This window comes from Plodia interpunctella, chromosome 4 (assembly GCF_027563975.2).
Source record: "Plodia interpunctella isolate USDA-ARS_2022_Savannah chromosome 4, ilPloInte3.2, whole genome shotgun sequence".
Classification (NCBI taxonomy): Eukaryota; Metazoa; Arthropoda; class Insecta; order Lepidoptera; family Pyralidae; genus Plodia; species Plodia interpunctella.
Genome location: NC_071297.1, coordinates 6,545,557 through 6,559,498, shown reverse-complemented (window position 1 = coordinate 6,559,498; position 13,942 = coordinate 6,545,557). Strand labels below are relative to the sequence as shown.

General features: G+C 32.7%; 1 protein-coding gene across 1 annotated transcript; it reads left to right on the top strand.

Moving 5' to 3' along the window:
* The first annotated feature begins 1,808 nt into the window (after nucleotides 1-1,808).
* On the top strand, nucleotides 1,809-5,853 carry egh (egghead). Its single transcript, XM_053744269.2, has 3 exons — nucleotides 1,809-2,132; nucleotides 2,817-3,621; nucleotides 3,705-5,853. The coding sequence occupies exons 2-3, from the start codon at nucleotides 2,818-2,820 to the stop codon at nucleotides 4,275-4,277; spliced, it is 1,377 nt and encodes a 458-aa protein (XP_053600244.1). The 5' UTR covers nucleotides 1,809-2,132; nucleotide 2,817; the 3' UTR covers nucleotides 4,278-5,853.
* The last annotated feature ends 8,089 nt before the right edge of the window (nucleotides 5,854-13,942 follow it).

Genomic DNA, 13,942 nt, shown 5'->3' with positions numbered 1-13,942 from the left:
GGGCAAAAGCCTCCCCTAACTTCCTCCACGCATTCCTATCCTTTGTGTTCTCTTGCCATTCTTTGTCAATTTTTTTTATGTCAACCATCTCGTGCTAGGACTTCCTCTTTTCCTGTATCCGTCAGTTGGAATCCATCTATCTCTCCTATCTATCTATCTCTCCGGATGCATGCGGCAGACATGACCCGCCCAGTCCAAGTTCAGTTTAGCTGTCTTAGTTGCCACATCAACAATGTTTGCTATTGAGCGCAGCACAGTGTTCCTCACTCGGTCAACATGTTTGGGCACCGTAGGTTAGGATGGGTAAGATGCATACGTCGACGAGTTTTTTCTTCAGGCATATTGGCAGGTTGCTTTTGAGTAGTTATTTCATCGACCAGAAAATTTTCCAAGCATTTTCGATTCTGCGGTCGATTTCCTTATCTTACCGGTCCATGAAAGCTACTACTTGGCCGGGATATACGTAGGTAGGTACTCATCGACATATTGCATTGCTTCCCCATCTACAACGACCACCTACGTTTCGTACGGTCATGATGCTTGGTTTTGGTTTGAGAACATTAATATGCTCTAAATTTTATCTATTAATACGTTCTAAATTTATCTTCCTCGTGTGGAACGTCTTGGTAATCCAAGAGGTTCCAATAACTTCTACCAATATTGTTTTTCGGAATCTTGGCCTATTTTAGTCGAGTTTATTATGCCGATATATATCGAGTTTATTAAGGTAAGACTGGAGACAGTACTCAGAAGAACTTTTTAAATTATTCAACTTAAAGCCCCTAACTAAATCATCCAGGTGCTTTTTAAGTATACTTTTTGGTGTACTTAAACAGCTGGAGCCAGGTGTCTTAAGTCGACTTGAAATTTTATTAAAGTTATTCCACTTAAGGCACCACAATTTTCCTTCCACACACGGCATAGTAACGTATAGGTGTTTTAACTCCACCACTTACTTCTCTATATAGCGCCCCCGCCGCTAGTCAGCGGGGTCGAGCGGTCACGATACGCGCATTTTTTCCAGTCCCGCAAATCTCACGGATCTCGCGTCTGTGATCGCGTGCTATTGAGCTCCATATAATAGGTAAATACCTACTAGGTATTTAAAGTCCACTCACTTGATTTCCAGTATTTCGAAATTTGAATTAATTCAAAAATTTCATTCCTGTTTACGTTCGCGCTATAGAAATCAATCTGGACTGATTTCTTTGATTTCTGTGGTTCGCGCTTTTTGAAAAATTTGATGCGTAAAATCATGCGCTGACTTTACCTACAATATTTTTTAGGTACAGATACAATTTACAGATTAAACATAGTGTCATTTTGACACCAAGTGTGGGTAGCAGTTAATGCTCAATTCAGCTGAAAAAAATATCGTACTTAGGGACTCGCAGTCATGGAAAGACGCGCGCGGGGTCCTTTCTAAACTAGGAACTAGTATTGTCAGTTAAGAATTATGAGGACATTGTAAAGTTTTTAATAAAAACTTTTTCACCATCACTAATACAATATAAGAACTTCATAAATTGTGTTCGTCATGATGAAAAACGTCTGTATTCTGGGCGAAGTCTTTGCAAGCAAATGCAACACAATATCTGGAGGCCGCTGTACAAGTAGCGTTGTCAGTCCCCATATTATGCCAAGCATAGGTAAGCCGAAGTACTTATTAAACCCATGGGTCACCATGGATTCAATAAGTATTTCGCACGAGTACTAATTCCATGGCCTAACCTCAGCCCTGCCTTAAATTAATCTGTCAATGTCAGGCAATTGTCAAGACAAGAAGAAAGAAGGAAGCGTGAATTGAAGCTTTGAAACGAGGAGGGAGGGAGAGAAGGCGATCGAGCTCGATCGAGCCGAGCTGTCGACCAAACCAACCAACCAAATCAAAATATATTGCGGTACCTACCTACATAGACATACCTACCTAGTTTGTTTGATAGGGGCGTCTGTGTCTGTGTGTATTTTAGATTTTTATTGTTTTTCTTATTTTTATTAACACTATTACTAGGTTTACTGTAGGTAGACTGTACTAGGTATGTAATTTGGGAGTTGTCTTACTTTTCTGAGAGATTGGTAATTCTTCAGAAGAAATTTGGAAGGGTAATTAATCGATTCAGGTCAAATTTCAGGTAAATTTTATTTTCTTTATTCAATGCATTACATAGTGTAGGTATTATAAGTATATATTTCCTAATTATACCTGTGTACACGTCGATAAAGCAGAAATTATTGTTTTCATGAACTGTCCACACATCAATAATAACGAGTGTTTGGCCATTTATTTATATTTTACGTTGAAAATAGTACATTTTATTTTGTTAGATAATTTTATATCAATTAGCTATGTTTCAACAATTTCGACATCAAAAATTTGGAAGCTTAGTTATTATGTTTAAAAATCCAAGTTTTATTCATCATTCAATCCATGGAAGCTGTATTTTGAGTGCTCAATTTGTTTCAAAGAATCCTGAGTTACTCATTCATGAGTCATTAATGTTATCTAAGTATCATATTCTCGAATAATAAATAATATTAAATATGAAGAAGTTATTTATTTTCTCTTCCTTATAGAACAGGAAAATTGTATCTGTAACCTTGTTCAGTTTTTGTATATGTTCTCATGTGATATAATTATATAACTAGATCAAGACAAGATTTCAGACAATTATTCCCATTGATTTCAGTAAATTAATGTATAATGAGCATTAACTTGTGCTTCTAATCAAGTACCTACTAACATAAAAAGATTAGTGACCTTGGATTTAATGTGCATTATTCTTTCCAGTGTCTAATATAAGTAATTTTAATTCCAGGATGTTGAGAGGACGAGTGAAACATTTATTGCACTGTATATCATTTCTATCATTCATATTCCTGTTCTTTGTGTTTGCTGGAGCCATTTCTTTCAATGATGCTGAGAAATCCGTTTTTGACCCTTGGAAGACCTATGGCATCTTCGGAACTGTCTTGCTATACCTGTTAAGGTTGCTGACACTGTTGACAATACCTCAAGTCCTTTGCAATTTTTTTGGACTGATTTTCTTTAATGCATTCCCTGGAAAAGTGAAATTGAAAGGTTCTCCATTACTTGCCCCTTTTATTTGCATAAGAGTAGTCACTAGGGGTGACTTTCCAAAATTAGTAAGAGATAATGTTACTAAAAATATGAACTTATGTGTGGATGCAGGCATGGAACATTTCATGATTGAGGTGGTTACCGACAAAGTTATCAATTTACCAAAACATACAAGGGTTAGAGAAGTGGTGGTCCCTTCAGAGTATAAAACTAAAACAGGGGCTCTTTTCAAGTCCAGAGCTTTACAATACTGTTTAGAAGATAATGTGAATGTTTTGGCTGATACAGATTATATTGTTCATCTAGATGAAGAAACTCTTCTAACAGACAACTGTATTCGAGGCATACTGAATTTTGTATTGGATGGGCAATATCAGTTTGGACAAGGACTTATCACATATGCCAATGAGAATATTGTAAACTGGATGACCACACTTGCAGATAGCTTCCGTGTGGCTGATGACATGGGAAAATTAAGATTTCAATTTTATATGTTCCATAGACCACTTTTCAGTTGGAAAGGATCATATGTAGTAACACAGGTAATTTAAAACTATTGTTAATGTATTTTGTGAATTATTTAGCTTCACACAAATATTTCACACAAAATAATTATTTGTTCCAGGTTGGTGCTGAAAAAAAGGTGTCATTTGACAATGGTTTAGATGGATCAGTGGCTGAGGATTGCTACTTTGCAATGAAAGCATATGCACAAGGCTATACATTTAATTTTGTTGAAGGTGAAATGTGGGAAAAGTCACCATTTACATTATGGGATTTTATCCAGCAAAGAAAGAGGTGGATTCAGGGCATTTTACTGGTAGTTCATTCCAAAGAAATACCCATCATGCATAAAATATTCCTAGCAATATCTTGTTACTCCTGGGTGACACTGCCTCTTTCTACCAGCAACATGTTTCTGGCAGCAGTGTGCCCCATTCCTTGCCCATTTGTTCTGGACATTGTCTGCTGCTTCATAGGTGCTGTAAATATTTATATGTATATTTTCGGTGTCATCAAATCTTTCCCTGTCTATAGATTTGGACCATTGAAATTCTTTTTGTTCATATGTGGAGCATTAGCTACTATTCCATTTAATATAATAATTGAAAACATTGCTGTTATTTGGGGAGTTTTAGGAAAAAAACATAAGTTTTACATTGTGAATAAAGAAATAAAGATTCCAGTAACAGTTTGATGCTTTTTATTGATGAATAAATTAAATGTTACTAGAATCTTTAATTGGATCATATTAGGTAAGTGCACAAATACTTTATTGTAATAACTGCACTGAAAATCATGTAAATGTATCCTCAGATGGATTCACTGTGACTTTTCAAATACCAGTTTTATGGCTAAATACTTCCATTACCAATGGATATAAAGGAAAAATGAAAAATTGTTACTAAATATAGCTTAACTTTAAAGGTGATTATGTTAATACATAACAAGCACAATGTTTTGAAAAATGTGTAAGTAGTAGTTATTAAGGTTTTATTTTTTGAGAATATTTTCTTTTTTTTTGGGAATAATAATGTTTTATCATGTTATTTCACTTAGTACTTAGTACCAAATGAAAGATTTTGATGGTTATAAAAAGCAAATATTCTTTGATCAAAGCTTTTATTATGTATTATTTTTTTACTGACAACATAACATTTGTTTTGATACTACCAATAAGTACCTAATTTGTATTTGTACAGTTATTTTTGTACTTAATTTATCTGAGGATAAACTAATCTAAATTTAATTTTGTACCAGTATATGGCTGTCAGCATTTTATTTTTAGGATTAAAAAATATATTTTAGCCATTGTTTAAAATACACATGAGTATTAATTAATTAATTTGATATTTTAAATGTTAATGTGCCATTTCAGTTTATTATTAAGTACTTATTGTCCAAACTGGAAGCAACAAACTTAATAAGTTAATTTTAGCTAATGCAAATGCACAATGCTACTGAACAATTATTGAATTATATCAGAATGTTTGAAAGCGATTGACAAATTATTTTCCGGAAGTATATGAATGCGATATTTTGGTGAACATATAATGCATGCACTTTTAAAAATTTTGTTCTTAAATTTGGCATGTGTTCTTTAGAAACATAAAAGTGACATGTTTCTGGAGACTGTGTGTCCTATTCCTTGTTATTGCGAATTTTATTGTTTTTTTAGATACAGAATATGCATGATTGTCATATCGTAAATTATAGTACCATACCAGACTAGTCATGATATGTTAATAAAGCAATTAATTAAACTTCTACCTTGTTACTAGTTGTATAGCTACTTGCAATTGTGTCACGGGTTAAGAAATTGCCCTTTGTGGCTAATTTATCTAATAAGTATCTGTGGGTTGGGAACATTAGTCAGACTTTATTTTTGGTCTTTATATTGTATTGGAATATCCACTTGATGTGATTTGTTTGCTTTTGATTAGAAATCTCGATGTTTAATATTTACAGTGATCAACGCAAAATTTAAAGTAGTTATTAGATTTAGTAACTCTTGTCAATGATTTCTTTGTCACAAAGATTTAATTCTTGCACTAATGTATGATAATTTGTAAATTTTAAAAAATACCAAATATGAATCTCTCATTGCGTAAAATGTTGTTAATTTTATATTCCTTAGAATAGATAAATATTTACGTGGTTTTTTGATTGTGTGTGTACCAGAGTTTTTGTGCGAATGATTGTGTAAATCGAAGTTGGATTCGAAATGTTGTAGTTAGTGTAAATTAAATAAAGTCAATAAGTAAAAAAATGTATTATCGTCTATTTACTTTTCTACCTGCCCATCGCGCATCGTATATCGGAGGTAAAAAGCTTCCTTTTGAAGATACTTTTCTTGTGTAAACAGATAAAAAAACACGACATAGATCAATACTGTTATCGTATGTCAATATTAGTACATAATGCATACAAATCAGTTAAAGGCAATTGAGATAAGATAACCATTGATTGATTTACACATGTAGTGTGGTAGTTCAATACTAAAATAATAGAGTAATTTTTTGGTTGTTTTTAGTTTGGAAATGATGATTCTGAAGTCGTTAATTACATAGTTTTGGTTTCATTTGCATCAAATTCCCGCTATGAATAGGATCGGGCATTAATATTTTTGGATAACTTATCTCCATCTTCCTAACTACTTTTAAACTTTCGCGTTGTATAATTATATACTAAATAACAGGCATTAAACGTCTGGGAAATAGAAAAGTTATGTGCGCGTTTAATACCTGTTATTTAGTATATATTCATCCTCCTTATTTCCATTTCTAAATCACTCGCTGTAGTGATAATCAATTTCATATTTTCATTCAATAAAATATTTTTCATTTTTTCGAAGGAGTACTTACTTAGGTAAGGTAAGGTCGTCGTTAGGCTAAAAAAATATCACATTGCTTGTAAACATTTTTTCCTTTTTGTATAAGTAAAAAATAAATTACTTTTTTCTGCGTAAGTAAGTAAGTACTTATAATATCAGTACGTACAGACTTTTCATTGTTACTAAATCAACAATTGTTTACGACACACCGTCGGATAATCTTGTTAAGTGGCTTGTAAAATGGCCATAACAATTTTAAATGCGATTACTAGTTTTATTTATCTACCTTATCGCAATGCGCCACACTATCAAAGTAGACACAGGTACATAATTTATTGTTTGTACATGTGAACAACTTAGGTCGAGGTCATTACGTGGAATGAAATACATACGACTTTCTTGGCACTATTAATAGAGTGGTTTGCCATTGGCTTCTCCATTTCACATACTGATACTTTTAAACAAAAAAAACGAAAGCGGCATAATAAATTAAAGTTTAATGAATGGGCTACATTAGGTAAATATAAAAGCAGACAAAAACTTTTTGATTTATATGCCCGAAAACAATATAGGTTCGATACCAATTTCGTAGAATATGTTAGGAGTTATTCAAAAATTTTCAAAAAAGTATGTGGGCAAGCTAAATTTAATTATATTAAAAATAAAATTAATAAGGCTTCTAACAAAATGAAAGAGACCTGGAATGTTATTAATAAAGAAATTGGTAAAACAGTAGTTAAGGAAAGCATTCCAGAAATTAATTATAATAATAAAAAAACTACTTCGAAAAAAGAAATAGCTGATTTATTTGAAAATTATTTTACTTACATACCTCTAGAACTCACTTCTAATATAAATTCAAGTCCTAGTAATGCTGTATCTCTACTTAAAACTAATGTCACTGCATGTAGATCTAAATTTAAGTTTTCACACATAGAACCTAGTGAAATCATTAAAACTTTTAAACAGCTAAATCTTAAAAATTCTGAAGATCATTAATAGGGGTATGTCTGTTAGTTTGATTCAAAATATAATCAATGTCATAGCTGTAGACTTAGCTTTTATATTTAATCAATGTGTTGACCAAGGTACTTTCCCAGATTTAATGAAATATAGTAAATTAATTCCATTATTCAAAAAAGGTGAAAAATCTGAGCCTGGCAATTATAGACGAATTTCCATATTACCCGTATTAAGCAAGGTATTTGAAAAGATAATGCTCAATCAAATGCTACATCATTTTAAGACCCATAATCTTTTCCACGGCCATCAATATGGCTTCACTGCCGGAAAAAGTACAACTGACGCGGGAGTGGCTCTTGTCAGTCATATTTATAACGCGTGGGAGAACTCACAGGATGCCATCGGAGTATTTTGTGATCTTTCTAAAGCATTTGATTGTGTAGATCATGAAACACTTTTGCGAAAGCTTAGTCAATACGGTTTTGATTCTAAATCAATTGAGCAAGAAGCTATTATCTTACTTAAAAGATAGGTTACAAACTGTTGATATTAATAACGTTAAATCAAATGGTTGTAATGTAAAAATTGGCGTACCACAAGGCTCAATTCTAGGACCCTTTCTCTTCTTAGTTTACGTCAATGATCTGCCATACATGGTAGAAAAACGGGCTGACATCGTGCTGTTTGCTGATGACACGTCATTAATTTTTAAAGTAGACCGCCATAGCGAAGATGTTGATGATGTAAATCGTATTTTGTCTACTATTTCGAATTGGTTTTCTGCTAATAACTTATTGCTGAATGCAAATAAGACACAATGCATTAAATTTACACTTCCCAATGTTAGGCAGGCTCACGTCGACGTGACTCTGAATGGAGAAATTTTAGATTTTTGTACTAAACACCAAATTCTTAGGAATTACCCTTGATTCCAAATTGAAATGGGACGCTCATATTAATGGCCTATCTAAAAAGCTTAGTTCCGCGGCATTCGCAGTTTGGAGAATCAGACAACTAACTGACGGACGTGGCGACTGCTAGATTAGTTTACTTTAGTTATTTTCATAGCTTAATGTCCTATGGGATACTACTTTGGGGGAGTGCTAGCACCATTAAGACTATTTTCATTTTACAAAAAAGAGCAATCCGTGCTATATATGGTTTGAGGAGAAGGGATTCCCTTAGAGATTTTTTTAAAGATATTAATATTTTAACTTTACCCTCTCAATACATATTTGTTAACATTATGTCCGGAAAAATTTAAAGTTATTTTAAAAAGTTGGTGATTACACTGATAGAGCCTTACGTAATAAAGATAAATTGTCTGTCCCCGGGCATCGGTTGGCCAAAGTTAGAACGTCTTTTGTTGGGAACTATATCCGTTTTTATAACAAATTGCCTAAATGGATTCTTGATTTGCCGGACAAAAAATTTAGAAATTATATAAAAGAAGTAGGTACTTTGTAAAAAGGCATATTACAAGTCTGATGATTATGTGAACGACAATAATGTCTGGCCCAAGCATGTTGCAGTATCCTCATAAGATATGTAATTGATTTATGACATTATTACGTACGTTTTGTACATTTAGCTTTTTATTTATATATATATTTTGTGTGACAATTTTCAATAATTTTATTGGAAATACATATTTTATTTTATTTATTTATTCAAATTTTGACATTTTTAATAATGATGTAAATTCGTCCTCCTAATTTTTAATATATATATATATATATATATATATATATATATATATATATATATATATATATATATATATATATATATATATATATATATATATATATATATATATATATATATATATATATATATATATATATATATATATATATAAGACCTATATTTGTTAATTGACGTCCTTGGAGAAAAGGCTGCGGTGAAGTTTGTTGCGCCGCTTCTTCTTCACTTGCGCTTTGGAAGCCGGCAGTAGACTTAGTTTAAGTATTTTTTTGACGTCAATAAGTGATGTATATCATCCTAAATTGAATAAAGAATTTTGAATTTGAATTTGACATGCAAGGTGATAATTTCCTCAGACAAATTATTCGAAATACAATTAGTTTTGCACAAAAAAGTCATATTTTAAACAAGTTTTTATTTTTGTCGAAGAGATTAAGATCTCTTCGACAAAAATAAAAACTTGTTTGCATTCAATGTGTGACAAAATAATCATGTCCGTGTACTAAACCGTTCCTGCAGAGAATGAGGGATAGAATGAGTATTCGCTCGTTTATTATAAACACCTAAAAAAAAGTGTGTGCCATTCAATCAATACCTTTCATCATATCATAAAATCTCCCTATTTAGGAGCTAAAAACGAGAACCACGAAAGAGCGTACCTAAGCCCTGCCTAAAATAAATTTATGTCTTACAGATATATAGCTGTGGTCTTACTGACACGGCATGAAGATTCTCTAGTTGTACTTACCTACCTTAGGTTGTAAAATAAATTACCAAGTACGGTCATCATAGTGACATTAAGATACCTAGATAATTTTTATTTGTCATTGAAGTGATTAACGTATGTAAACAAGTATTACCACAGACATACTAGGTATACTTATATGTTACTAGCTTTTGCGTAACTTATTATTGTCAATATCTCGGGTTTTAGATAACTTATCGCGATGCAACCTAGGTATACCAGATTTTATGTTAGACCATTCGTTATACAACTGTGAAAACCACACCGCATTTTTCGTGATGCGCGAGAAACATCCAGACCAATATTTTTTTAAATTAATATCTTTACAAATATAGCCGACTTACAGTTTTTATCATATGTATAGATTAACTAGCGAAGGAACTATACTGAAATCAAATCAGCGACTTAATTTCCCTCCAGCAATGTGTGAGTCTTTAATAAGTCCAGCTACAAGTGCTCCCGCTACTCAGTTATACTTATTACAAGCTACGCTGTAGGGTATGCTTAAGCTTGCGCTGCTAAAAAGCAACCCCGAAATCTAAAATAAATGAAAAAACTGTTTTATCAAAATCGGCTCAGTGGTGGTTGAAGCGAGATTTAGATTATAAATACATCCAATATTAAGATATGATACTCTACTGCTGATCCTAGGACACTTTCTTATCCTTCGATCCACTGGTACCTACCAGTGGATCGAATCGAATCAATGTGGATCCATTGGTAGGTAGGTACTTATACTATGTACTACCTAACTAAGTCCCTACCTATTAATGAATCATGGATCTAGTTAACACAAGTTTGTTTCCTTTTAAATCGACTAGATTATTAACTGGATACGTTATGAAGGAAGATCCGCACAATTTTATGAGTCATGTCTAGGAGGGCGGGATTTAATATCCGAATACAGGTAGGGCCATCCGCGCTCTCACAACGTGCCGACACTGACATTCGCCGAGCCAATTCAATAAGCAGCCCATGAGGTGCACAAATAAAAAAGTAGTAAAAGTGAATATTATTCTTCATATTGTTTAGGGGATAGGGAGATAAAGTTCACAAGTTATTCTTTTTTCTATGGCCCCTGAAGGCAATATACCGACGCCGCGTTATGAACTTGAAACATATACATTACTATCTTTAGTCATATCAGGTAGGTGCCATGTCTGCTAGTTATCGTGATAACCACTTGGTTATCACATGGTACCTAAGACCACGCAAATAGACCATACCATAAGCACCTGTTGTATGAGCGGGTACAACCAAGCTACAATGGCTGCAAAGTGCTTTACGTAGATACCTCGGTACTTATTTGGAGTACTGTCGCCAGCATATAAGTGTTTACTAATAGCTTAAATCACTGACTCATGACTTAAATATTTATTTTATTTACCTATTGTATGATGTACAAACGCAATATGGTATCCTTGTACAAAAAAATGCAACTAAATTACCAAAAATTAAAACTTAATAAAAATTTCACACCTAGGTAAGGTGAGTTGTATAAAGAAATTTTTATTAAGTAGGTATATAACAACAAATAGAATTGACTAAACATTACAAGAAATCTGTACTTACCTAACTAGGCAGGTTGTACTTTTTTTATTTGTAAAATATTTATTACTTAGGGTACTTGTTGGAAATAGCAACATTTAATATTGTCTATGACGTTTGTCTTTGATTATGTTTCCCGCGTGCTCTTTTTCGCTCTCTTCCCATTTTCTTCTGGACGAATACACGCATTTCATCACCTCTGGACTTTTTTATTGCATCAGTCCTATTAATATTTTCATCCATTAACAATACTCCTACATAGGTATATAATTTTAATAAAACTCAAATTAATTCATTATTTATTTATTGTTCTTTCAGTGAATGTATTCATTAAATACAACTTTATTTAAAATAGTGACTTTATTGAGTGCAAAAATAAGTATGTACTTACAAAGAGTGCTCTCAAAACACTATTAAAATTATTTTTATTATACATTTATAAAAGGTCTTTTAGGTTGGATAGGGCAAATTGGGGAGCTAATTTTAGGTAAAAAGGAATTACGGTTAAACCTCACTACTTACATAAAAAAATCGATCTTAAAATTTTATGCCTTTATTATTCTACAGATTAGGTATACTGATTTTGTTGTTTTGACACTAACCAAGATTTTAGATAGCATATCTTAAATATAGATAGATACTGGTACCTGTCGAATTTTGTTACCTACCTAGGTACTTAAGTAGCAATCAATTTCTGACTGACTAGCATGATGGATCCTACTTCGTACAATTCATTTGTATTATACTTAATTATTACGATGCATTAATAAAAGATTTCCTAATTTACCAATACGTACCAGTATCAGGTTGATCTTTCTTTTGAACAAATATAGATAAGTAGTTACTGAACAAGATGTTTTTTAGTCAGGTAATACCTGGCCCTTTTCATCCTCGGTGACTTATGTGAACATGTGTTCACATAAGTCACCGAGGATGAAAAGGGCCAGGTATATAGGTGTGTATGTATGTACATACACATGATAGGTATAAATTGATTTGAATATATAAAAGATTCATTTAAAAATTTACACGAAAACAATTTGCCTCAGTATAATACTTACCAATACTATTAAGTAGGTACCTACCTACTTTGTAATTATTATAATAATAATATAATTTCAAATTATAGATGTGAAAAAGTGCTTGTAAATATCTATATTCTGAATAAAAAATATATATGTAATAATGAACAATAATTTTGACAGATTTTATAGAGATAAGTATACCCTTTATATAAAAAAGTTAAAACATACTTTAAGCTAAAATATGTTTTGTTGCTATCGCACTTTATACATTTGAAATTGACAGAAAGAGACAAAACATATTCTAGCTTAAACTATGTTTTAAGTCTTTTACGAATAACAGTACTTATTGCATTTATTTATGTGTTTAGATTAGATATCATCGTGTTCCTCTACAAATGAAAAAGCTCATCGCTGAGTGGCTGTATGCTGCGATGGCACGCGGTGTCTACAGCTAAATAGACCAAAAGTACGTACACGTTTGCTATTGTAGCATTGCGCCGCGACACTTTGCCTTGTCGCGTTTGTTGCTCAATTAGGACGCCGCGTGTGTGTTTCGTCTGCTCATATTCAACATTAAATATTATGATTGAGTTCATTGAGTTTTTGTCGTCCATATCGTCATCGTACCTACCTAGAATGTGTTTGTGTCGTAGCACAAGTAACTCAGTAGGTATACTCGTCGGTTTCACCATCCATCATATAGAATAGACATAATTACATAATTCTACATTTACATACATAATTATTTATGTGTTTCGCTTCGGAAGTGAGGATAGTTTGTGAACAGTGAATGTGGGTTACGCTATTAGGTACATCCGTCGATTTTGTCATCATCATTATGAGATTAGGTAGTACCTAATTATGATTGATTTTCTATAAACAATTTCATAATTTAAGTGTACTTACTTAAAAGTGTCAAATAATTTAAATGTACTTAATAAGTAGTTTATATACTTAGTTGTATACTCAGAAAAATACTTAGAATTTGAAAGTATTTATATATTGAGTTAGCAATTGGAAGTAAATCGATTATCAATATTTTTAACAGGGGATATTACAGCAATATTTTCAAGCCAGAGAGCAGCACTAACGTGTGGTATAAACAGCGTATTTTGATGCCACGAAGCCCTGGGATCAAATAAAAAGTTGGTAGGTATTGAAGATTTGTCGTGTAATTTTACAATCGGCCGCCTGTCTGGCGTCTACCTTCTTTGGGAATGCCATTGTTATCAGGCCGAATGCAAGACAATGCATTGCAAGTATCTCTCCTCCACGGGAGGATATGCGGGATCACCTGAGGGGATCACACACGCTCAATAACAGATCTTCTATAGCATAATGATAAATGACACTTGTACCCATGGCATCGGGTGGTTTGTTTACTGAAGGTGTTTGTGCCGCCATTTACCTTGAGCTTTGCTTAAAATTCCGTGTTAAAACAGTCAATCGAAAGCATATTTTTATATCAGTGCTCGAATTAGCCTAGTGATATTCATTTTTCCATTAAGATAGAATTTGGTCGTGAAATACGCTAATTTATA